The sequence below is a fragment of the Terrapene carolina genome, unplaced genomic scaffold, assembly GCF_002925995.2.
Source record: "Terrapene carolina triunguis isolate 2854851 unplaced genomic scaffold, T_m_triunguis-2.0 Scaffold236, whole genome shotgun sequence".
NCBI lineage: Eukaryota > Metazoa > Chordata > Testudines > Emydidae > Terrapene > Terrapene triunguis.
This window is the reverse complement of record NW_020664587.1, coordinates 7,232,520-7,258,550: the sequence shown is the minus strand read 5'-3', so window position 1 is coordinate 7,258,550 and position 26,031 is coordinate 7,232,520. Positions and strand designations below refer to the sequence as shown.

The following is a 26,031-nucleotide window of genomic DNA, read 5'->3' as shown; positions in this document are numbered from 1 at the left end:
AGCCCTGCCTGACCAGTCTGGCAGCTGGCGTGTACAAGGCCAAACCGCCCCATGTCTGATGCAGAGCGTGTGGTCGGCCCTGGTGGAACGAGGAACTGGTCGTGCTTTCTAGGGAGTTAGATCTGGTACTGTCCACTGCAGCAGCCAAACTGTGATCTGCAATGGCTGAGGTTGTGGGGGCGGCATGGGGGTCGGGAGCGTTTGACATCGGGGCGGGGGTCGTAATCAGAGAGTAGATGTAACGCCACTGAATTGGGGAGCAGCACCCATTTACACCCACTCTGATTTTTGCCAAGGGTGTCAAACATGGTTTCGTTTCCATCAGCTCGAGGTGTCACAGCAGGGAAAATGTGGTGCTCTGTGATGGTTATTCCTTCTTGCATGTGGCCTGGTTCTCCTCTCGCTCGCACCGGTGTGAATCAGGAGTGACTCCACTGAAATCAGCGAATGTAACAGTCAGGAAGGAGAGTGAAGCCTGACAACTGAATTTTGCTCTGAATTACACTGGGGCAAATTTGGGGTAACTCTACCAACTTTGGGGAAGTTATTCCAGATTCACGCTGGTGTAACTTACCACGACATTGACCTCAGTGGAGTTACATCTGAGCTACGCCAGCATGAGATCAGAATCAGGCCATCTCTGTCCGCCTGTTTTGTAATGCTCTCCGCCCATTTTTCTTTGTACAGGGGGTCCTTATCTGAAAAGCGCCTCATTTTTCACAAAGGTACGTCCTTTTCCATTTCTCCTAGAATAAGCCCAACCCGGCTGCTGGTGAAGTCAATAGCAAAGCTCCCGGCAGCTTCAGTGGGAATAGGGGGAGATTCCCCGGGGCGGATTCTCCTCTCACTCACACCGGAGTAAATCAGAATGAACTCCAGCGAAGTCAATGAGCCAGCTCTTCAGCTGGCGTACAGCCGCTCCCTTGCAGTTGAGGGACCTAGACCAATTTACTCCAGCGGAGCACCTGGCCCAGCAGAGCTAGCTCAGGTTAAAAGGGGGGCAGAGAGGCGGGCCATGAGGCAGGTGCAAGTGTAATGCACGTTTTGTGATGACCCTGCGCTGCGGGCTGTGCTCTGCCAGCCGCGCTGACCTTTGGCTGCAGGCGATGAGCGATCAGCTGGACAGAGAGGCTCCCAGCTGGGGAAGATGAATGGGCTGAATCCAGCCCTGCCGCTGCATGGAAATGAAGCCCTGCTACCCCTCTGCTAAGCGGGGCAGGCTTTGTCACTGGGGATGAGGATCAAAGGAGGAGACGGCAAGAGAAAGGCAGCTACCGCCAGGGGCTAATGCTGAGTCAGGTGGAGCTGCCGGCTGTTTGCTGGGGCTGCACCGTACACTGGGCTGGGCCACAGAGAGAGGAATTTTTCATTAAGAGCCATCAGACTCCCCCTAGCACATTCCCTCTGTGGCTGAGCCACTGTGGCATAAAGGCCCCCCCGTCGCTGTGCCCAGCCCCCACCACCCCATGACCTCCCGCCTCGGCCGGTTCTTCCGCTTGCCTTTCAGTTTTACACCTCCTTTTCCAGCCTGTGACCACGCCCTCGAAGCAGCCAGCTTCAACGCCTCCTCCTCCTGGCACGAGGTGAACGCCATGGGGCAGTACACGCCCTGGACAGCGGAGCAGGCGGCGTTCAGCGCCCACGGGAGCTCGTGGGCTGCCGATCCCAGCTCAGAGACCGAATGGCTGGACATAGATCTGGGCGGCAGGAAGAACATCACAGGTCAGTAAGTATCAGAGGCTGTTCTCTTCCTCCAGGACTGTACTACCGCAGCTAGGAGCAGCTCCTCAGCTGTGTAAACCGGCTCAGCCCCAATCACTCCAGTATAGCGACGCCTGTTTAAGGCCAGATCCTCAGCTCTGGAAACTGGCGTAGCTTCGTTGACTTCACTGAAGCTCTGCCAATGCCGGGGTGTAAATCACTGTAGCCCCATTGCTTCCACGTAGCTGTGGCAGTTTACAGGCTTTCCCGTGAGTCCCAGCGAAGTCCCTCTAGAATCTGTCTCACAGTCATATCATGGGCCTCATCCTGAGCCCACTAGCACCGGAGTAAATCAGGAGTAACTCCGCTCACGCAGGGGTGGTTGCACTGCTGGAAGCCAGGAGCAGCGTGAGAGGAGAATCGAGCTCCGCGTGCCTTTGATGGAATATACAGAGCTAGAGCCTCAAATGGTGCAAATCGGTGTCGCTCCCTTTACTTCAACGGAGCTAAACTGATTGACACCAGCTGAGGACCTGGCCCACGTGTGCTGCTGGCCTGAGGCCTTGTCAAATAGTCCTATAACCTCAGACCCCTCCCGCTTCCTACACTGTGCCCCGTGCAGCAGCTGTGAGCGTCACATGTCAGGTGTAGGTGGAGCTGAAGCCCGTAGAAGTGGAGGGGAGTCAGTGGGCATTGGACCAGGCCCCGAGCGAGCAGGTGTAAATGGTGTTCAGTGGGTGTGTGCAAAATGAGCCATCCGGATTGGGGTGGGGGTGACAGAGGCAGGTCCGGGGTCAGTTAAAGCGGGCGGAGAGGATCTGCTGTGCCGAACCCCTCGGCGGAGAGCCCGCGGCTCTCCTTGTGCCGGCTCTGTACCGCCGCCGTCGGTGGAGCTCCTGCTGATTCACGCTGGCGTCAGCGAGAGCAGAATCAGCCCCAGCTCCTTGTCCAGCCACGGCTCTCAGGCTGCTCCCTTGGTTGTCACACCCAGCAGGGCTCAGCGGCCATGCGGTAACTCACCCCACCCTCCAGGCACCAGAGCGCCGCTTCTTGGGAAATCTTGGCTCATCCTCCTTCTTCCATTGTCCCAGCTCCCCGCCGCACCAGGAGATATGATTGAGGCTAGATTTGGGGTGCTTTCTGGCCAAGTGGCAGCCCACAGCCTGGGGGTACCCACCTTTCTGGGGTGCAGGCGCTTTTCGCATAAGAACTCCCTGTTTAAAGGAAAAGAGATGGACAGCATTATAGAAAACAAAGTTTTGGGGAGAGACTGGGTTTGATTCTGATCGCATACTGGTGTAAACCAGGTGAAGCCAATGGACTCATGCTGGATTAAGTGACCCTGGTGTAAATCTGGAAAAAACATCACTGAAGTCAATGGAGCCACTCCAGATTTGCTCCAGTTTAACTGGGAGCAGAATTAGATCCTTCCCCTTTCATCCCTTCTAGATCCCTCCCCACCCACACGTTTTCCTCCCCATGGGGCTGTTGGCCTTATGTGCACGGGGTCACAGACCATATGATTCCTCTCTCTAGCCCTCTCATTCACTCTGGCCTTTTCTCCTTTTTCACTGTCTCCCTTTTCTCAAACTTGATTTTCCCCTCCTTTCTCTCTCTCTTTTTTCTGTCGTTTGCTCTTTTCTCCCCCTCCCCGCCTCTCTCTCCCCACTGTCTCAGGGGTAGGACTGGCCACCTCGGGGCTGAACAAGTTAATGTTTTGCTTGTGCATCAGCGGCCAGCAAATGCCCTTTGTTTCCAGAGCCCTGACCAAAATTGGGGCTTTTGTGCGGCGGGCCCAGAATGCCTGTGTTAATTGGAAGGAGGAAAATGGAGGCATTGTGAGGCGGGCGGCTGGAGGCTGAGTGGAATGCAGGCCGGGAGTGCAGTTGGGGGGTTATCTGTTCATCTCAGGCGGGGCGAGAGGAGCCGGCTTCCACAGAGCTTAGACATTCAAACCCGGCGGCATCTCAGCTCAGCAGTTTGCTGTGGGAGATGCCGGAAGGCAGGTGGGGGGAACGGAAAGGAGGGATTCAGACAAGAAAGGAAAAGGAGCTGAGATGTGGGGCGACGGCAGGTTCTTACGAAATTCCTAGCAGGAGACGACTGGAGGGAGAGAGAACCTAATAATGACTAGGCTCTTCAGGGGCTCTCAAGGGATCCATTAATTCCCCCCTACACACATCCTTCAGGCAGTATCATCGCCCCCATTTTGCAGATGGGGAAACTGAAGCACAGAGGGGGACATCACACAGCGAGTCACTGGCTAGAACTCTTGATGCCCAGACCCTTGCTCTTCTATTCGGGAAGGAACCCAGGAGTCTTGGTTCTTTCCTGTTCCAACCGCTATATAATAACAGCTGCAGTACCAAAGACATGGGGGGATTCTGCCATTAAAGCGAGAGAGCTCTTCATTGCCTGGTGTCAAGGGCCAAATTCCAACGCCTGCTTAGGGCAGTGGGAGTCTGTCCATTGCCGTCAATGGGAGTTGGATCAGACCCACCCTCCGGGCGGGATCTCTGCCCCCATAAGTCTATGTCTCTATCAGACACCAACCCCAAGACTATTTCAAGACCCCAGCCGCCAATGGGTGCCTTCACATGAGTCCTAAATCCTGTTCCGGGGTTACCATTTCCTGATTTCATTGTACATGTTCCAGGAATTATCACCAAGGGATCCTCAGATAAATACAACTTCTACGTGAAATCCTACCAGGTTTTCTCCAAAAAAGATGAGTGGAAGAATTGGAAACCCTACAGATCCAGCAGCGGGCAGGAGGAGACGGTGAGACTGTGTGGCCTGACAAAAGGAGGTCAGGTGGTGGCGAGAGCAGAGAGCGTGGTGGGAATTCTACAAAGGGAAATTTTACTGAATCTTTCTAAAATTAGCCTGTTGGCTTGGTCTGGTTGCAGAACCTGCAACAGGAGCTGGGGTATTTCACTCTGGAGTCTGGATACAGATGCTTAGAAATAGATTCTGGTCTCTGTTACTCCACTGTAAAACTGGAGTAACTCCACAGCATTAAATCAGTGGAGTTGTTGTGGGTTTCCACTGGGGTAACATAGACCAGAGTCTGGCCTTTGGAGATGCTTTCCATTACTATAGTTCTCAAACATTAATTAAGCCTCTCTATACCTCCTGGTAGCTAGGTCAGTGTTGTAAGCAATTGCTGCCGTTAGGACTTTATAGCTGTCCTTATCCTGCATATCACAGCCTCTTGGAATTTAACAATGACAGCAAGGACAGAACTGGAGTTTCCTGCTCCAAAAAGCACATCCCCCTAAGCTGAAGAAGAATCCCTTTTGGTCGTTAGGAGTATGGGAACTATGACCTATGGTTTGGATTCCATGCAGCGGAAGGCAGTGGTGCACATACACACGAGCCCATTCCTTACAGTTGTTATCCCCATTTTACAGATACAGAGGTACAAAGAGATTAAGTGTTTTGCCCAAGGTCCCACAACAGGTCAGTAGCAGAGCTGAGACTAGACTCCAGGCATCCTAACTAACATTGCCTCCCAGTTACTGAGGTGTAACATTTGCATGAAATTAAAATTGGGGGGGTATGGGGGGGGAGCAAAAACAGGGAAGAAAAATTGACATTACAAAAAATAGAAAGCCCCAAGCGTGCCTTAAAGAGAACAAGGCTTTAAAATAAAGTGGGGACAATTTTCAGGTGTTCCAAGCGTCTCCCTGTCTCTGGGCTGTTTTCAGGAGTTCCAAGCGTCTCCCTGTCTCTGGGCTGTGTTCCCTTCTCGAGTAGATTGGGAAAGGATTCCCCCCACACACACACACACACACACACCGTGAAAAATGTAGACAACAACGTTGGTTTGCAAATTTTCATCAACATTTTTCTTGGAAAATTTTCAGGGTGAGGGGTAACTTTTGAAACCCCAGAACTGAAATTTTCCTATGAAAACTTGAAGGGTTTCTGTTTTGTTTTGCTTTGTTTCCAAAAACTGACTTTTTCATGAAAATTTCCATGTAGTCAGAAAAGCCAAAAAACATTTTTAAGGGAAATTTTCAACCAGCTCCGTTCCCTTCCAGTCACTTGCCTGCCTATTTCTATGTATGCACTCGCTTCCCTGACACACATATAGGTCTAAATCCCTAGCAAAGCTCCGCCCCCACCAGCACATAAGGAGAGACACCTGCACAGAGTCACTTTGGGGGAGGGAAGTGTCCTCCCCCCATTATGTGAGCATATGTAGAAGAGAAGGACCCACCCCAAAGCACCTGGGTCCTTTCCCTCCTCCCCGTACCCCATATATATCCCAAAGTATAGGGTTAAAGAATAGATCCTAGCAGAGGAAGTGAGAGGGGAAGGCAAGGGAGAAAAGGGGCATTGCCAGCTGAGATCTGAAATGAGATGGGGAGTGGTTACACGGGAAGGCTGCTCCTGGTGGCAAGAGCTGCAGAGGAGAAGGCTCCTGCACCAAGGGCGGTGAGATCATAGAATCATAGAATATCAGGGTTGGAAGGGACCTCAGGAGGTCATCTAGTCCAACCCCCTGCTCAAGGCAGGACCAATCCCCAACTAAATCATCCCAGCCAGGGCTTTGTCAAGCCTGACCTTAAAAACCTCTAAGGAAGGAGATTCCACCACCTCCCTAGGGAACCCATTCCAGTGCTTCACCAGCCTCCTAGTGAAAAAGTTTTTCCTAATATCCAACCTAAACCTAAACCTCCCCCACCACAACTTGAGACCACTGCTCCTTGTTCTGTCATCTGCCACTGAGAACAGTCTAGATCCATCCTCTTTGGAACCCCCTTTCAGGTAGTTGAAAGCAGCTATCAAATCCCCCCTCATTCTTCTCTTCTGCAGACTAAATAAGCCCAGTTCCTTCCGCCTCTCCTCATAAGTCATGTGCTCCAGCCCCCTAATCATTTTTGTTGCCCTCCGCTGGACTCTTTCCAATTTTTCCACATCCTTCTTGTAGTGTGGGGCCCAAAACTGGACACAGTACTTCAGATGAGGCCTCACCAATGCTGAATAGAGGGGAATGATCACGTCCCTCGATCTGCTGGCAATGCTCCTATTTATACAGCCCAAAATGTCGCTAGCCTTCTTGGCAACAAGGGCACACTGTTGACTGATATCCAGCTTCTCGTCCACTGTAACCCCTAGGTCCTTTTCTGCAGAACTGCTGCCTAGCCACGCGGTCCCTAGTCTGTAGCAGTGCATGGGATTCTTCCGTCCTAAGTGCAGGACTCTGCACTTGTCCTTGTTGAACCTCCTCAGAATTCTTTTGGCCCAATCCTCTCATCTGTCTAGGTCCCTCTGTATCCTATGTCTACCCTCCAGCATATCTACCTCTCCTCCTAGTTTAGTGTCATCTGCAAACTTGCTAAGGGTGCAGTCTACGTCATCCTCCAGATCATTAATGAAGATACTGAACAAAACCGACCCCAGGACCGACCCTTGGGGCACTCTGCTTGATACTAGCTGCCAACTAAACATGGAGCCATTGATCACTACCCGTTGAGCCCGATGATCTAGCCAGCTTTCTATCCACCTTATAGTCCATTCATCCAGCCCATACTTCTTTAGCTTGCTGGCAAGAATACAGTGGGAGACCATATCAAAAGCTTTGTTAAAGTCAAGGAATAACATGTCCACTGCTTTCCCCATATCCACAGAGCCAGTTATCTCGTCATAGAAAGCAATTAGGTTGGTCAGGCATGACTCGCCCTTGGTGAATCCATGCTGACTGTTCCTGATCACTTTTCTCTCCTCTAAGTGCTTCAAAATTGATTCCTTGAGGACCTGCTCCATGATTTTTCCAGGGACTGAGGTGAGGCTGACTGGCCTGTAGTTCCCCGGATCCTCCTTCTTCCCTTTTTTAAAGATGGGCACTACATTAGCCTTTTTCCAGTCATCCGGGACCTCCCCCGATCACCGTGAGTTTTCAAAGATAATGGCCAATGGCTCTGCAATCACATCTGCCAACTCCTTTAGCACCTTTGGATGCAGTGCATCCGGCCCCATGGACTTGTGCTCGTCCAGCTTTTCTAAATAGTCCCGAACCACTTCTTTCTCCACAGAGGGCTGGTCACCTCCTCCCCATACTGTGCTGCCCAGTGCAGTAGTCTGGGAGCTGACCTTGTTCGTGAAGACAGAGGCAAAAAAAAGCATTGAGTACATTAGCTTTTTCCACATCCTCTGTCACTATGTTGCCTCCCACGTTCAATAAGGGACCCACACTTTCCTTGACCTTCTTGTTGTTGCTAACGTACCTGAAGAAACCCTTCTTATTACTCTTAACATCCCTTGCTAGCTGCAACTCCAAGTGTGATTTGGCCTTCCTGATTTCACTCCTGCGTGCCTGAGCAATATTTTTATACTCCTCCCTGGTCATTTGTCCAAGCTTCCACTTCTTGTAAGCTTCTTTTTTGTGTTTAAGATCAGCAAGGATTTCAATGTTAAGCCAAGCTGGTCGCCTGCCATATTTAGTATTCTTTCTACACATCAGGATGGTTTGTTCCTGCAACCGCAATAAGGATTCTTTAAAATACAGCCAGCTCTCCTGGAGGGAGTAGAGGGAGGCGGGTTGTGGGCGAGATGAGGAAGTGGCAGAAGAACAGACCAGATCCTGGGTTCAATTCTGCTCTACACCCCCGTGTAAACCTGCCGTGACTCCACTGACTTCAATGGCGCTAATGTGGATCGACGCCGATGTGACAGCTCAGAGGCTGGCCCAAGGCAGGTGGTTTTAAACTGGTTCCGCCGGTGTCCGGGGAGAGCCGGCGGCATTGCTCGAGGATGGGAACGATGGGTTCAGACAGCAGGGGGGGGGGGGAGCGATGCTCTGCCTGACCCCGATCTGCTTTGCTGATCCCCCCTCCGCCCCCCCCGTTATCTTCCTCTCGTTCCCCAGGTCTTTGAGGGAAATGCCGACAGCCTCCAAGAGGTCTCCAACGCGTTCATCCCCCCCATCCTGGCCCGCTACCTCCGCATCGTGCCCCGGAGCTGGAACCAGAGGATCGCCCTGAAGGTGGCACTACAAGGCTGCCAAGTGGCTCGTCTGAAGACGCCCCGGCCCTACGGTGAGAGGCTCCGCTGGGGCTGATTGGGAGCAGAGGGGGCTGCCCTCCTCTCCAGTGGCTCCCTGGGTGCTGAGGAGATGAGCCTGAATCCCAAGACCGCTCTGCACCGGTTAGCTAAGGATTAAGCGCACGCTTTGCAGCCAGGGCGGGGGCAGATGGAGATGAATTCCATCCAAGGGACGGAGCCAAGTGGCAGCTGTCTCTGCTTGGGCTGTGCTTCTCTCTTGTAAGCTAAGCTGGGTTGGGCTGCCTCGTGCCTCATTCGGGAGACTGACACAGAGCGTGCAGAGGGGTTGGAAGTGAGCCACTCCCCCAGGTAAGGGCTGGGGTCCTTTCCATGTGTCCATTAAAGATCCCAAGGCAGGTTAAACCTGGCTAGATCCTCCTTAGCTAGTGCATCCTGCCACTCTAAATTCCCCCTGCAGTTTCAACTTGATTTTCTTTCCTTCCTGTCCTCAACTGCTGTGTAACATTACAGCAAAGTGTTAGACAAGCCGCCATCCACCCCAGAGGTAGCTGCATTGCAGCAGAGGGATGAAAAGCACAACCAAGAGTGTTGCCATGGAGTCAGATAGTGTTACCATCAGCTTGGAACAACCAGGCTTCCGCTGGAAAACAGCCACTTCTGCCCCCTCTGGCCTGCCCCGTGCTGCTGTCTAGGGAGCAGGGCAGGTTCAGGTAGACACAGGCCAGATTCTTTGCTGGAGAGGAGTAGTTGATTGTTCATTGCTTGCGGCTTGGTAATGGTGCTTATTAAACTGTGTTGTTTGCAGTATCCAGTGCCCCAAAGGAGGTTCCCATCCTGACCAGCATCCCCACCGCTCGCACCCCGATCCCTGGAGTCCCCATAAATCCAGAGAAAGCAGGTAGGTGCAGCTCAGTGGGTCCTAGTGGTCCAAGCTGGGGGAAGACTTATCTTCAACTCTGCCACTGACTCACTGTGCAACTCTGAGGAATTCAGTCATTTCGGGACCAATTTTTAAAAGTTACTCACGTGAACCAGTAAACGGGCAACCGTGGGATGAATCTGGGCATGCAAATCCAGGATGTGCAAACCCAAGTGACCAGTTAGATCTGTGGTCGGCTACTGGCTTGTGCAGACACCTGATCTGTGCACACTACAGAGGCAGTTGTACGTGCAAATTAGGCTCCTGTTTGCACATGCAGGTTAGCTTATGCAATTGGATACACATATTTTAAACAAGCCAGGGTGTTAACCTTTGTGCCTTAATTTCCCCACCCAGAATGTGGGGATAATAATGCTCTCTTGACAGTGGAGCCGTGCAGGATAAGAAAGAAATTTTCAAAGCGCAGCTCGACATCCAACTCCCCCTGCGCAATCAGTGGGAATTGGGTCCCTAAGTCTCCTCTGTTCCTTTTAGAATCCCCCCTCATTAAGTAGCATGTATTGAGCACTTTGAGGATACAGGCTCATCCCCAAACTTCTGTGGCACTGCTCCTGCTGTAGCCCATGAGAGCAGCATTAGTCCCTTACGGCGCTATCAGCATCTGTTACTTGGTCTTGTTTCAGACTGTGATGTGTCTTCTCACCCACTGCCCAGAGCTCCTGCAAAGTTAGGCAGGGATGTGGATGGGAGGTGGGGGCCGCTTGAGTCAGACGGGAGAGAAAGGGATGGACTGAAATGTGGAGGAACTCTGAGCATGATCCAGTGCCTGCGCCCAATGCCCTTGTGCTGCATCACTTCAGCTTGACCCAGCACAATTCCGTCCTCAGTGCAGAGCAAACCAGCAGTGACATAGCTGGGAATCGGGCCCTTTATTTCAATAAGGAAGATCTGCCCAAACTCTGCTTGCACTAATAGTGGTATCAATCTGGAGTGACTCTGCACTTACACAGGTGCAGCTGAGGTCAGGGGTTAAAGCAAGGGGGGAGAAGTGATGGAGAATTCAGCTCCTTTTCCCCTGCTAAAGCAGCAGGGATCTCCCCTTCCCCTCCCCAGCTGGTGCAGTAGGAGCTACCCCTCCCCTTTCAATCTCCTTTAATCAGAATTTGGCCTCTTGAGTTTCGTTTGCAAGCTGTTCACCTGCCCATTGATTGCAAAAATGCAGGGGAACATGTGGTGACCTGAAGCCTGTTACATGAGGTCTGTATTGTCATCAAAAGGAGAAGGATTAAATAACAGAGCTTTTTTTAAAAAAATCCTGCCACTATTAAAAGTTTTCCGGAATTTTTCCCTGTGGTTCTGGTCAATCTGCCTTTCTAAAAATACTGTCCAGGGTTGTGATCCTTGACAGGTCTAATCAGCACTCATGCCCCTGAAGCCAGTCGAGTCACAGTGGGGTAAATCAGGAGTCACTGCCCTGCACCCAATGGAGTGACCCGGGCATAGAAGCAAAAAAAAATCAGATTCTGTATTTTCCTTTACCTACCATGGCTCCCGTTGGAGTCAGGTCTGCAGTGCCACAGCTTGGACCCTCTGCAACAGGGGTCTGGAACCGTGCATCCTCAGTGGGGTGGGGTGTAACCAGCTCCCCCGGACACCAGGGGGGAGGGAGGGAGGGACAGAGGAGCCCTTTGCTGAGTCCCTACTTCCTTCCCCAGGCTCCATGTTACTGGTGATGCTGCTGATCGGGGGCTTTGTGCTGCTCTCGTCTGGCCTCTTGCTGCTGGCTCTCCTCTGCCGTAAGAAGAGGTGGGTAACACCCTTCCTGCCCTCTCCCCCCTCCCTGTTTCCCTTCATCATCTCCCAGCACCCCCTGCAGAGGCTCCCAGAGCAGGGTGCTCTCCCCCGGGATCAGACTTGTCCCTCACCAAGGACACCAGGGGCGGAGTTGCTCCTGAAACAGAACCTGCTGCTGACAGAAGCCAGGGCTGGGCACACAGGCTGTGGGGTCAGCACCCCCCCAAGGCTGGGCTGGCACCCGGCAGTCCCCACTGACCATGCCTCTGAGAGGCCCAGCCACACCAGGAGGCAGCCCATCCTTTGCAAAGCTCAGTGCCGACCTTCTGGAGCCCCGAAGGCTGCACTGAAGGTAAAAGCCCTCGACCGTAATGGTTGCTGCGACTTGTGCTCCTGAGCCCTGGTAGCCAGCGTGCTAGACGCACAAGCTGCTCACCGGCATCCCCTGCTGGGGCTCTGGTGACTCACCCCCCCAGCCCCTAAAGGAGGGGCTCCTCTCAGTACCTCCGCTCTAGGCCTGAATCGCGATCCCCGTCTCATCGATGGGGGATACTGATGCTCAGCGAGGCAAAGCGAGCTACCCACAGCCGTATAAACCAGCGAGAGGGCCAAGAATAGGACCCAGGAGTCCTGGCTCCCACCAGAGGCGGATTAAGTGTTTGCGAGGCTGTGGCTAGAACAAGTGGGGGCCCCTCCCCACTCCTTCCGCCTGCAGTCCCCCCTGCCCACCTGGCGCTCCTGCTGGGAAGTGAGTCAGGGTGCAGGGGTGCCCATGTTTCTGGGCCCCCCCCCAATTGGCTGGGGCCCCTGGGCACGGGCCCTGTTGGCCCAGTGGCTAATCCACCACTGGCTCCCACTGCCCTGCGCTCACCACTACGCCATGCGGTTGCATTCACGCCTGTGCCTCCGGATTCTCCCATTTCTCCCCCCTTCACAATGGCAGCAACAGTATTTGCACAGAGGCCCAAAGCCAAGCTGGCCCTCTGCATCCTGAACTGCTGCCCTGGGCACCTCTCAACTGGTAACCACAAGGCAAAAGCAAAGATGATACACAGCTGGTGAATTCACTGGGGTTTGAGTGGTACGTTCAGGTGAACCCTGACTCCTTGGGCAGGTGCGGAACTGCTGGCTTCAGCCTTCCAGTGCTCACAAGCTCTGCAGGAACAGATCAGGAGCTTGGTGCTCTCTGGTGAGCTTAGGAGCTCTGTACCCCTGAAGCGCACGCTTACCAGGCCCCGGAGATTTGGGTCCCCTGAGACCTTTGAGGAATTGAGAGTTCAAATTATGTGACGCCCTGGGAAGTTGTCCACGAACAAAGCTCTGCATTAGCCTTCAAAGACAGATTCTGCCTTGTGCTAGTTCGGAGCAAATGGGCGGCTCTAACCTCCTCACTAGCACCTGGACCATGCGCTGGCTTCACGGGGGCGCAGACTGTGCGGAGCTGCTGTGGACTTGCTTTGTTTCCCCTCTCTCTTTTGGCAGGAAGACAGCAGCTGATCTGAACTGCAGCCTCATGAAAGGTAAGTGCCCCCTGAAGCACAGGATTGGAGTAACCGGGTGGGATGGTAGCCAGCTGGCAAACGGTCTGCCCAGGGCTTCCCTGAGAGTCAGGAAGGGCTGGACTCCGAGAGCGGGTTATTTCCACATTAGCAGCGAAATGAGTCACTCTGGGTTAACGTTTGCTAGTGTGTCTCGTTGGCATGCTCCTCAGCAGACAGATCAGCAAAAGCAAAGCAGCACTTCCCAAGCCCCTCAGCCAGGCTGCTCCTCACTTAAGAGGGATATTGCATGAGCTCCAGTGGGGCTCGGGCCGTGCGCTGGCCTCCTGCTTAGGAGGCATTTCACTCCCCCACAAATGCATCAAAGCCACAATGTTCAGATGCAACTGCTCATTCTCGGTGTCCCCTTTGAGCTACCTTGGCCCAGAACAAAGCTGTTTAGGCACCTAACTCCCCTTGAAATCAATGGGAGAGAGGCACCTAAATACCTTTGAGGATCTGAGTCCTTGGTCCCTATTTTCAGAGCCATTGAGCACCCACTCCTCCTGACTTCAGCTGGGATTGTAGGTTCCAGCTCTCCAGCTCAGCATCTCCCACTCTTCACTGTATTTATCCTCAGATACCCCTGGGAGGCAGAGCAGTGCTGGTATCCCTGTTGGGCAGATGGGGAACTGAGGCACAGAGCACAGCTAAGGGACTTGCCCAAGGTCACACAGGCAATCTGTGGCAGAGCGAGGACTCAAACCCAGGTCTTGCACAGTCTATGCTGGCAAGCTAACCACTGGGCCAGCCTCCTCCTCAGCCCCAAGGTGTCTCAAGTTGGGCACCCAAAAGCAGCAGCCACAGTGACAAATGTTGGCCTAAATCTTTGATTACAAGCTTGTGATGGAACTCTTGTCGAAACCCTCCTCCCCCACCAAGGTGTCACTCACACCCACTTCTCTGCCAGCGCTGATATTGCTGGGGATTATCTGGGGGATGGGCAGGTGCCTTTCCTGGCACATGGCTGCTTTGTGTCACAGGCAATGAGCGCCACATGAATTCACCTGCCTCCACGGGGCCCGATTCCTCGCTGCCTCCTACGCCATTTACACCGCTGCAGAGAGCGTCCTGCTTGAGTGGTGGGCTATGCTCACTCTGCATGGGGGGAAAGGCGCAGGGCAGGGGAGAAGCAGCCCGAAGGCTGTGTCCACTCTTAGCTGCCCTTCCCGTCCCCAATCTCTTACTATTCCCACATGGGAGTTGTGTCTATTGGAAAAGCTGCTCTGATGTGAACAGCTGCATTTAAAAATCCACCTGGTAACACTGGCGCAAGGGCTTGTTTGCACGGCCAGCTAGTGCGTGGCAAACCAGGCTGTAATTCTTCATGCACTAGTGTGACCCTGGGACCAACTGCCAGAGGGTGTAAGGGGTGCACGGGGCACCCTACAGGTTCCATCGTGTGCTTTGACACACTGCTGTTAGCGAGCAGCAGGCCAGAGCCCTAAACAGCCCCCTCGGGGGTTGCCACACACTAAGTCCCCATGTGGAAAACCCCATAGACACTGCCTGAATGCAAGGCAGTGTTGCCTAGTGGATAAAACTAAGAGACCTAGGTTCTATTCTTGGCTTTGCCATGGGCCTGGTGGGTGACCTTGGGGAACCCATTTCCCCTCTCTGCCTCAGTTTCTCCATCTGTAAAATGGCATTCGCGATACTGGGCTCCTTTGTGTATGGCCCTTCGATTGCTACTGCTGGAAAGTGCTCTGTAAGGGCGAGGTATTGGTATTAAATCAAGTTAGTGTATAGAACCCAGGAGTCCTGACGCCCAGGGCTATCCTTCCTCCAGGTACTTTGCTGACCCCCTTTTGCTCTTCTATGGCCTGGTTTGAGAAGCGGCCTCTAATTTTGCACCCACTGGTTTTCTGGGCCACTCAACTACCTGAACTCCTCTGCAGTTTGTTTCCCTGCTTGCCAGCCCTAACGCTGCAGCTGCACCAGGCGCAGGCCCAGCCTTAGGGAAGAGAAGAAAAGCCACCCGACTAAAAGAAGCTTGGGGGGTTCCACCTCTCTCCTTAGGGTACCCGAAATTGGAATCCAGCCAGGTGTGCGCCAGCGAGAGCCTGCAACCGGCCAGCTCTGAACTGACATCGTTCCCCATGGCTGGGACTCCGGTCGAGCTCAGGGGGGCTCATTTGCCAGGTAACGGGGAGCTGGGTGTTCCATTAGAGCATGGGGGCCACTCAGAGAGAGCATCGCCTACCCCTCCCTTACCCCTGCTCCGTGGCTCAGGATTGTTCCCTGCAGTGTGTTCTCCAAGGCATCGTCCACGCCAGTTTTCAAATAACTCGAGCAATAGCACTTCCTCGAGAGACGATTGAGCTCTCTTGGACTGTCCAGCCTCCAGAAATGGGACCTGTTTTACCAGAATCAGTCTGATCAGGCCACACTAGACCCACCAAGATTCCCAGGGAAGCCCTCACCCCCACACGTTAGCACCAGCATGTTCGCACTGATGTACCAACCCCTCTCACTAAGCGTGGGGCAAGGCAGGCCACTTTGAAGATCTGTGACACCTTGTAGTCAAGGATCCCTTAGCACCTTACAAACGCTAACAGCTTCACCTCCCAGGGGTATCAGTATCCCCACTTTACAGCTGGGGAAACTGAGGCCCAGCAAGGTGAAGTGATTTGGCCAAAGTCACTCAACAGATCAGTGGCAGTGCTGAAAACGGAACCCAGGAGTCCTAGTTACCAGACACCTGCTCTAACCACTAGACAATGCTCCCTCCTGTTGCCAGGAACAGAACTCGAGTCCGGACTCCCATTCTCCTGGGCAGGAGCAGCCCTAGGTGTTTTGCTGATGAAGGCAGAAAACATCCCCCACACCCAGAGCAGCAAAAAAGTCAAGTGGTACAGAGCCCCCTGGAACTTGGCACCCAAGTCAGCTGCCCTGCTTGCCCACCCCCAGCCCTGCTCCTGCACTAGCACCTATCAACAGCCTCTATGGTCTGCTACCTAGACACATGCACCACCCAAGAATGGAACTTGCGACCCAGCAAACAGAACAGATGGGTGCACAGACAAAGCAATGCTGCACCTGCCAGCAGAGGGCACTGGTACTACCTACACCAGCCAGCCCAGCTCAGCCATAGGGCTCAGGAAAGACCCGTTCCGCCGTCACAGACAGCAGTGAACTGGCTAACTAAGGAGGCGGGAGGAGCGAGGGGGAAATCTCTGCCGTTGACACAGGAACCTGCCGTGCCAGTGAGGGGGAACCTTTATAGGGCATGCACCCTCCGGGAGATGTGCTAAGCCACTGCCTGGGACAGAGATCCCTCTCCTGGCATAGGCTGAGAGTGGGCAGCCTTGGGGACAGAGAGCTGAAGCGGATGATACTGCCATGCAGGGCTTCTGTGGCCACCCTCCCGACAGCTTCCCTGGTGGGGAAGGGCTGGGGCTTGACAAAGATCTCTGTTTACCCCCAGTTCTCACCTCCCCCATGATTCCCCTGCCAACCCTGATGTGGAAGAACTAGCTGTGCAGGAAAGGATGGAGTTCAGTCTCCATGGCCAGTTAGCCCTCCCCTCTCCTCCAACCCCCAACAGCAAGGGGACCATTTGAGGTGGTGGAGTCTCCAGCGTGGGCTGCTGCTTGCTGCAGCCTGGGCCGAGATCCATTAAACTCACTCCCCCGCCATGGCCACTGGTCCTCTGGGCCAGATTCCATCCAGCCTAGCGCTGAAAAGACTCCAGCTCCCATTGTCACTGCTGGCAGCTCCCGAGCCAGAGCAGGCCAGATGGCTGAGGTCTCACTGAACCAACCCAGCGCAGCTGCAAAGAACAGCTCCGGTCTCTCTCTCTCCCTGGAAACCTTGGCCTGGCTTCCTCTCAGCCCTTGGCACAAGCTGATCCAGGACATGTTTGTAACCCAGGCCCCACTCCCAGCGCCTGATCAGGTCTCTCTGCCCTTCTGTTGTCATGCCTGTGTGTGTGCAGTGCTCTGCCTGTCTCTGCACGTTCCGGGACTTGCCTGTCCTGTGGATTTGCCTTAATTTCAGCTGGCTGTTGGAGTCGCTGCATAGGCACGCGCCCTTCCTGCAGACAGGCACTGGCACTAATCGCCCGCCCAGCAGGCAGAGCCCGATCCAAAGGGAGGGTTTTCCTCTCTACATGAGGGGACTACACCAGTGCAGCTACCCTGGCGCCTGTACCTGGAGCAAACCCCAGCTGCAGGCAGGGCTGGGCCCAGCTCCTCCAAGGTATATAGGTGCCGAGCTCCCATTGATTTCAGTGGGATTGTGGCACTCATTACAGTGGAGGAGCTGGGCCCCACATGCTGCAGCGACGGGTGGGTTAAGATCTTAGATCTCTCTCTGGGCTGGGTTCCTCCCTGCATGGGAGCTCAGCTCAGTGTATGGATCAGGGGCGGGGGGTAGCTTTACACCACCACCTTGGCCCCTTCTTCCCCATGCTGGGTCAGCTCAGGATTACCTCAGCCATCAGTACAGGTCCCAGCAGCCCTTCCTCATGCCAGCTGCCAAGGGTACCAGCAGCTTGGTGTAGACAGGAACATTTCCCCAACACCTCCTCCTGCACCAGGACCTGCCCTGCCAAGGGTGTTGTCACCAGCTGCCCTGACTCTGCTGGGGTCCCCACTGGTGCCTTGATGGTTCCCTGACATCCATCAATATAGGGGCTATAAAGGAGCTGCAGGTAGGTGGGTGGCAGAGGGAGGGTGTCCAAGCAAACTCACCAGCCAGGCAGTATTGCAGCAAATTCACCTCAGTTCCCCCCGCCCCCGTGTCAATTGTTTGGCGCTGTGACAGTGGGTCTTGTCTCATGATTCTAGCCTTCCGGTCAGGTCCCTCATGATCTCACCCCTTCTGGGGCAGTAAAGGATCCCGCAGGCCAGACGGCCCCTGACCCAGTATCAGATGAACAGCCCCAGCCTGGGCGCTGTAGTCCTTGTGTCCTTTATCTCAGGGAGGCTTTCCTCCCCCTGTGCTAGGGAGACTAGGGAACCCCAGACCCACCCTCACCGCTGGGTTCCAGATCAGAGTCCCAGAGGAAGTGGCTGGAATCAGCCCCTTACTGGTTCCTTGCCCAGCTTCCTACCACAGGCCATTTCTCAGCCTCAGCTTCTGGGATCCTCTCCTCTCGGAGGTCCGGATTCTCAGACATCTTCTCTCCCATCTGTTGCTGAAGGACCCTTGCTCCATTCAGGGCCAATCCCAGGCTCTCCAGCCACCGTCTTCTCACAATCCTATTGCCACTAGCCACCCTGATTCTCCCCAGCTGGATCAAATCCTTAATTATCTGCCAGTCTCCCCTCCAGGTGTCACAATGGGCTAACTGGCCTCTCCAGCTCCCTTTAATACTATCACTGCTGGAGTAGGGTTTATACATCCTATCACAGAGTCTCTTCCTTTCATCTCTGTCTACCTGGCTGTGTCATTCTCTCAGTTTTCAACCAAAATGAAGGGGGGGGGGGGCATAACCCTGTTTTATCCCAGCTGATGTCCTCCCCTGAATGGCTCATTTGTTCCTGGGAGAGCCCAGGCTCAGCAGTTGGGTTTGTTTACCCATACATCTGTTCAGGGCAGGGCTTCCCATTGTCCAGACGTGAAGCTAACCAGGGAGGGAAGATGCCCATCAATTACCATCACAGGGGAGGGAGTTGCTTCCCTCCCTGCACAGGGGGGCTGAGACACTTGGCTCACGGACTTCCCATCCTCAAAGGTTGTGATGGGGGAACAAGCGGCGCTGGCCTGGAGGGGGAGGGGAAATGGGCCTCAGTCCAGCAGCAAACATCTGGATGCTTGAGCAGCTGATAACAGTGCCATCCGTACAAAGGAACCTGTCAGCTGGAAACAGGGCAGGGATCTGGGGCCCTGAGTGTATTGTTGGTGATGTCTGGGCATCTCGCCAGCATCTGCACCAGCTGGTGAAAGCCTGGCAGAGAGAGCAATCGGCTGCTTTGCTGAGGGTGGATCAGCTACAGGGAGCTGCAATGATTCCCGATCAGGGTAGGAGCTTGGCCAGGGCTGGCAGAAAGAGGTCCCTCATGGGGGAGGGAAAAGAGGGGGAGAGGCCTGAAGGAACAAGGCACGCCCCTCTCCTCCCCCTGCTCTGGCAGCTGGATTCCCGAGCAGCCAGTGATGGAATCCTTTCCAGGCTCAGGCTGGCAAATCTGTGCCCATTGCAGGGGACCAGCGAGCTCAGGGACTCGGTTGCCTTTCTAAGGGGTTGCGCTGCTTTTCCTTTGCAGAATACGCTGAGCCCGATGTGGTCCAGGTGAGCCCCAGCAGTCAGACAGCCCCATCCACCTTCAAACCCGCCCTGGACGAAGGCTACACGCTCCCGCTGGTAGTGAACCACTATGACGTGCCGGGCAAGTACCACGAGTACGCAGAGCCCCTGCCACCCGAGCCCGAGTACGCCACCCCCTTCACGGAGCAGGCCCTGGAGGCCGCAGGAGCTGCTGCCAAGAAGAACACCTGTGTCATCAAAGTAGTCCCCACCACCCAAGGCCGGGCAGGGTCCCCGATGTCCCCTGGGATCCTGCCACAGTATGACTTCCCAGCTCAGCGGCTTGGTGAGACACCGAACAGCACAAGAGGGGAGGGATCCCACCAAGCCAGCATCGTGTACACAGAGCCCCAGACTGAGCGGACTTTCACCCCGTGGGGTGACGTCCCCACGGGGCTCACCACCTCCCCAGAAGGGCACTGCTTACAGCCCCGAGACTCCCCTCTCACCCACATTTACCACGAACCTTTGTGAGGCTGTGGAAAGGGGATTCACATCAGACACACGCCAGGCAGCTGGAGAAGGGGGTCTGGCTGCACTGGGGAATCTGCTCTGGGCCTATAGAGCAAGAAGCACCAGCCCTGTCTATCACCAGCAAAGGGAAATGAAATAGCCATGGGGTTTATAGCACTGATCTGTGTGGAAGAGGCTGATCCTTCTAACTACCTGATTAGTTTGTTTTGTTTGGGTTGGTTTTTTCCCTTGAACTTAATAGATACCCCAGATCATCTTCACCTCCCTTTTGGATTCGAAGGGACAGTGTCAGGATCAATGATCATATATAAATATATATATATCTCCTTTATCTGCATCACTATTACTGTTTTCTTAATAACCATCGTTTATACTGTGCCATGGGCTATACAAAAAGTGAAAGAGCGCCCCCTGCTGCCCTATGAGCTCTCTAACGCCTCCCTCTGGTATTAAAACTTGAATGGAATTTTACAAACCTCATCAGCTTGTCAGCCCCAAGGCTGTTGGTTTCTTTGTTCTTCTGCCTTTCTTGGTGAAAGCAGGCAGGTCAGTTTCACGTTTTGTTTCTAGTCAGTTTCAGTTCCCGTGTTTGTCTCCTGTCACTGGCAGATAGGTACCTTTCCAGCGCAAGCTGGTGGGGGGTGTTTAAATCCCAAAACAAAGGCTGCTCTTCCTTGAAGTAAAAATTAAAAGAGCAGGAAAATATGTACAGATAAATTAGGGCTTGTAAAATATTTTTTTTAAAAACCCACAAACTATGTTTTTTACACCTACACTTCACTGACCAGGGGCTCAGTCCCGCAAACAGTGATGTTATGCAGGCAAATCACATTACTCACCTGAGTCGGTTTTAAGGAGTGAAATTACTTACATGCATGTCTGCAGAAAGATATTTAAGTGCTTGGCACCTAAATACCTTTGAAGATCTGGAACTAAGTCCCTCTTTTAAGTCAGCTATGAAGCGACAGGTATTCTGTGCATGCATGGTAGGACACATCAGGGGAAACTGGAATCAAGAGCAGAGGAATTGCAATTCTATGCTCTCTCTATATTGGCTTCTTCACTGATCAAGCAGGCAATGTTTGTAATGGTTGCAAAGTGTGGTGGTCATTCATTTCTATCTGTTAGAGAATTGCACCTGTTTCCTGTGATTTTGCTGCCTCTGCCCCTGCAACAAGCACTTCATCCGAGATCCTTGGAAAGGGACAAAGCTGCCTGGCGATCCTAGACAGGAACTGCAGTGCCAAGACAGCTCTGAGGACGGGGAACTTGGTGCTCTTCTTAAGCAAGTGCCAGCGCAGGCCCAGCTCCATGGTGTTGCTCGCAGACAGTAATGTTTCCCAGAGGGAATTTGATCGATAACTGTGTTTCTCTAACAGCAGCCAGATGGATGGAAAAGACCCATTTTGCATTGTCAGAACTGCTCATTCTTGGCCGACCCCATCCTTCCAGCATCTCTGGCTGTCAATTCCTCCAGGGGATGGGGAATGGAGCCTCAAATCTGGGTCCTGTGCTCCCAAGGAGAGAAGAATGAACAACAATAATCATCACACCTAGCTCTTCTAATAGTGCTTTTCATTAGTAGCTCTCAAAGCACTTTACAAATGAGGGCAGTATCCTTATCCCCATTTTACAGATGGGGAGACTGAGGCACAGAGCGGGCATTGACTTGCCCAGGGTCACCCAGCAAAGCAGCAGCAGAGCCAAGAATAACACTCAGGTCTCCTGAGTTCAGTGCCCTATCCACTAGGCCAGCGGTTCTCAAACTGGAGACCACGGTCTGAACCCCTGGGGGTCCGCGAGGGTACTCCAGGGGGTCTGTGAGTCATGTCCGGCTCCAGGGGGTCCGCGAGTCATCTCTGGGGCTGCCGGCTCCACTGATCAACTCCTCCCCCTCCCTCCCAGTGCCAACTGCACACCGCAGTACAGCTGTTCAGCAGCATGCAGGAGGTGCTGGGAGGGAGGGGGCGGAGAAGGGACGGGGCACGCTCGGGGGAGGGGGCAGAAAGAGGCGGGGAAGTGGAGGGGCAGGGTTGGAGCGGGGGCAGGAAGAGGTGGGGCGGGGGGCAGGCCTTGGGGGAATAGGTGGAGTGGGGGCAGGGTCTGAGGCTGAGCAGGGGTTGAGCACCCCCCCAGGGAAAATTAGAAGCTGGCTTCGGGGTCCTTGAAAAATTTTAAATCAAAATGGGTGTCCTCGGGTTGCTAAAGTTTGAGAACGGCTGCACTAGGCCATTCTGCTCCACCCATTGTCTGCACTCACCCTGTATAGAACCATATGGGTACACGCCTCCAGAGATGCACACACCCTCAGACACAGATTGCTGTGCAGCCTTTCCTATACACACGCCCCTGTCGATTCCAGAATACTTCCGTAGAGGCACGCACAGCTCCTGGCAGTACCTCACAGCAGGGATAAAGCCCTGTCGCTTTGGCAGCAGCCCCAGGACCATTGGGGGTTCTTTAATATTCAGCACATGGAGTCCAAGCATCTCAGGGCGCGTGTGTCTAGTTGCCTTTTGCTGCAGATCCACGCGGCACAGCGCTCTGTGGTAACTCCTCAAGCACATGCACAGAATGATGCAGCAAGTCCAGGCTCTGCAAGAGACTCCTGTGTGAGAGACTCTTAGCAAGTTCATTACCACAGCGTGGGAGCCCCCTTGTGGTATTTGAAACCCCATGACCTACCCCGTTTGCTTTCAGTGCCGGGGAACAGCAACATCTTCCCTGCAACATTGTGATGCTTGGCGCTGGAGAGGCAGAGCCACTGGCCCTGCTCCGGCTCCCATTATAATCAACAGAAATACTCCCACTGACTACAGTGGGGTTTGGACTAGGTACTAAGTAAGAGCCAGTATTGCAGCTCCCCAGGTTTGGGTGATGCTGCTCCGGAGGCCTCATGGTGCACTAGTGTCACCTGAGGGTTCGTGTGTCACAGTACCTGGATCTCCCCAAAGGGCAATTGACTGATTCCAAATAAAAGCCCTATTCACCTAATTGCCCGGCTCCAGTCCCTTGAAGATGAATGGGCCATATCCTTGGCTGGTGGAAATCCACATTGCTCAGTGGAGTGATGCTTCACACTAGTGGAAATCGAATCTGAATGGATCAATCAGAGCTAGATCTTTCCATTTGGAAACCTTCTCCTCCCCAATGGCCGGCTGCATCCAGTTCTGGCTTCCAGTTAGGTTTGTGCCTTTTACCTTGCTACATTGTTTGACTGAGACACAAGTGACATTCCTGTGGTTTAGAAATGAAGTTCGGATGGGATTAATCCATGGCCTTTCCATTGTGCGGTACATGTTCAAAGCGCTGTATGAGCATTCATTCATTCATCTTTGTGGAATCTAGTGGAAGCTAGGAATTATTATTCCCGTTTTACATATAGGGAAACTGAGGTGCAGGGAGGCAAAGTGAATTCCCCACACCCACTTAGCGACTAGGGAACTAGGGATAGAACTCAGTTGTTCCTGTCTCCTGTCTGTTCATTCCTCATTGCATCCCAAGAACCCACAAACCTCCTGATGCCCAGACCTTTGTATTACCACTAGACCTCCTTTACTTCCACCCAGGAGGGCAGAAAGATGGGAGGCAACAGCCAGCCATTTTACACCTCCTCCCTCTTGGCTACAAAACGTGCTGGGTTTCAGGATCCATGCACTTGGCTACAATGACTTTCTTCCTAGTGCTCCCACCCAAAGCCATCAGCATTCGTGGCCTGTGGAGCCTGGAGGTGGGTTACTGTGGGCATCGTGTGATCACTTCCCCCTAAGAGCTGGGAATAAAAGTTATTTGGACTAGCAGGAAAACATGTCTAAATGTTTGGGGTTTTTTAAAATCAGTTTTCAACCAAAATGAAGGTTTTTGGTTCAGCCAAAATTTTTCAGGTTTTTGTCAAAAACCTGAACGTTTTTTATTTTTCAGTTTGGGGGGCTTTTTCTTTCTTTCTTTCTTAGTGGAAAAAAGCGAGGGTTAAAGGAAAGACAAAGGGGAAACAACAACAAAAAACAGAAAAACAAAAGTGTTTTGTTTTTTGAAGACTGGAAAAACATTGTTTTGTTTCAGCCAAAAAAAAAAAAAAAACCTCAAAAAAATTAACCGAAAACTGCTGGGGTGATATCCTGTCTCCATTGAAGTCAATGGCAAAACTCCCATTGACATCCGTGGCAAAACTTTTTGAACAATATCAGAGAACCAAGTACCCAGGAAATTTCACAATCTGAATGTTGTGCAAGCAGAGCAAATCCAGTATTCCCTGGGAATTGTTTGCATGTCTCTGACATAAACTCGCCTTTCCCAAGAACACATTGAGAGGGGCCTTGAACATCATTAGGCAGTGCACAGTTACTCATAGCAGGATGTTTCTGCTGGGCTAGTTTCTGTATACAGTCAGTCCCTCAGCACACTAGACACGTGCTTGTCCTTGTCATCTGCACTTTGTGCCATTTAAACTGTGTGGGAGACATTTAACATGTTTTAGATTCATATTTGAAAGAGAAAATCTTTATAGAATCTATCCATCCCCATACACCCCCTTAGCTATCTAACCATCCATCCAGCCCCATACACATCCCTTAGCTATCTATCCCCATAACACCCTTTATCTAATCTATCTAATCCTCATAGACATCCTTTATTTATCTAATCTATCTGTGACAAAACTCAGTACACTTGGCTACATACACACATACAGACAGTGAATAAATTAATTACATTAATAAACCATAGTACTGTGCCCAGCATGATGTCTGCGTTAGTTTGCACTGGGAGGTGGCTGAGCCCCTGTTCTTGATAACCAGTATTAATCTGGAATGATCCCAGCACCCAAAGAATTACCTCACCAGCACCCTCCGGCAACCTATCCACCCCCTCTCTTTGATTCAAACACTGCCAGCCACAAGTTCACTTTCAGGAACAATATTTTGCAGAATGCAGCAAGATTTGGGAAAATCTGATTTTTACCCTTGTGTGTGGGGTGGGGGCTAAACTCAAACAGGGAAACCAACTTTAATTTCACTCGCTAGATGGCCCTCTGTTAAAATAACTGCAAGCATACAAATGGTGTCTTGCTTCTTTTTTCTTTTTTTCCCCCCATGTAATTAATGCTTCAATAAAATCTAACTGCAGGAAGGGATAAATAATGCATTATTAAGTATTTAGCAAACAGCAAGGCCAAATACAGAAAAACAGAGTGAGGGGAAGAGAAAATACACATATTCTGTTCTAGGTAGTTAATAATTATATAAAGCAAATGAAATTCTACAGGATAAATGTACTTCCTGTCTGGAAAATTATGAAAGACTTAAAAGCAAGGGGGACGACTATATTTGCATTTGGAGTAGAAATAAATATTCTCGGAACTAGGAATTTAGAAATGTATTTCAAGTATTACGTACACCCAACCGCACCCTTAGTGGGAAGGACAACAGTCTGTGAGCACTCATACCCGAGAGAAAGAGTTTAAACAGGAAAACAGTCCCATTTAAACTACAAGGAGTTACGGAAATACAACTTAGTGTGCTACAAAACCCCTTCCCCTGCACACTCTTGACATCATCAGTTAGAAAACTCCTGAACATCCCAAATAAATGTGGTCGGAAATACCTAAAAAGTAAAGAGCTAATTAGAACACATCCTCTAACATTGCTCTCAAAACTCAATCTGATTTTAACAAGCCACTTCGGGGCGCCGGAACCAACGATTACCAGCAGCCCCAGGAGCAAAAATTGTGCTTCCGAAATCTCTTGATGTCGATTCCGCACGAGGTAGGGTAAGGCCGCAGCCGCCCCACTCCATGTGCCATACATAGCAGAAGCCCTTTTTAACGAATGGCTGGCGGCCCCGCCTCCCCAGTCTGTGATCCAGCCGTAAGGGTCAGGGCGAGATGCCGGTTCGCTCCTTGAGAGAAGCGACTTGTCACATCCCACAACCACCCTCATTTAGTGCCATCACGGCTTTTTCGTTTACTTTACTGTACTTTACCCAGAAATCGTTCAAATGTGCGCACCAGAGCGGGCCGGCAGGGGATGCAAATCAGGCGCATGGGATGCTGGGATTCCACCCTAGACCAGGCAGAGCGGAGCGGGAGGAGGGGCGGGGCCAGGGTGAGGGGAAGGCGGAGAATCCGCAGCAGCTTCAAAACAAGGGAAAAGCTTCAGCCAAGCCCCCGGCTGGCGAGGCTGCTGCAGCCCCTGGGAAAGAGATGGGAGCTCACCAGGGAGAGAGCGGGGGGTGGGGAAAGTAGCAGTTTGAAGTAGGCACCTGGGGTTGAACCAGGGACCACTTGATCTGCAGTCCAATGTGTTACCACTGAGCTTATACCCCCATAAAGCCTGCTCGCCTTGCTGTAAGGTTTCAGAGTAGCAGCCATGTTAGTCTGTATC

The 26,031-nt window shown here is 52.6% G+C and overlaps 1 protein-coding gene and 1 non-coding gene across 2 annotated transcripts in view; one reads left to right on the top strand and one right to left on the bottom strand.

Moving 5' to 3' along the window:
- The window catches only part of LOC112110019 (discoidin, CUB and LCCL domain-containing protein 1-like), a 62,713-nt gene extending 42,638 nt beyond the window's left edge, over window positions 1–20,075 (top strand). The window contains exons 7-15 of the mRNA XM_024204805.2: window positions 688–725; window positions 1,528–1,722; window positions 4,358–4,482; window positions 8,579–8,747; window positions 9,521–9,613; window positions 11,311–11,401; window positions 12,872–12,909; window positions 14,947–15,069; window positions 19,137–20,075. Of these exons, the coding sequence (XP_024060573.2) occupies window positions 688–725; window positions 1,528–1,722; window positions 4,358–4,482; window positions 8,579–8,747; window positions 9,521–9,613; window positions 11,311–11,401; window positions 12,872–12,909; window positions 14,947–15,069; window positions 19,137–19,651 (1,387 nt within the window). The 3' untranslated portion in view covers window positions 19,652–20,075. The remainder of the gene's footprint in view (window positions 1–687; window positions 726–1,527; window positions 1,723–4,357; window positions 4,483–8,578; window positions 8,748–9,520; window positions 9,614–11,310; window positions 11,402–12,871; window positions 12,910–14,946; window positions 15,070–19,136) is intronic.
- Window positions 20,076–25,329: 5,254 nt separating this feature from the next.
- Window positions 25,330–25,471, bottom strand: LOC112110043. The gene has a single exon (XR_002908369.1). It is a non-coding gene; the product is annotated as a U11 spliceosomal RNA (small nuclear RNA).
- Window positions 25,472–26,031: the final 560 nt, after the last annotated feature.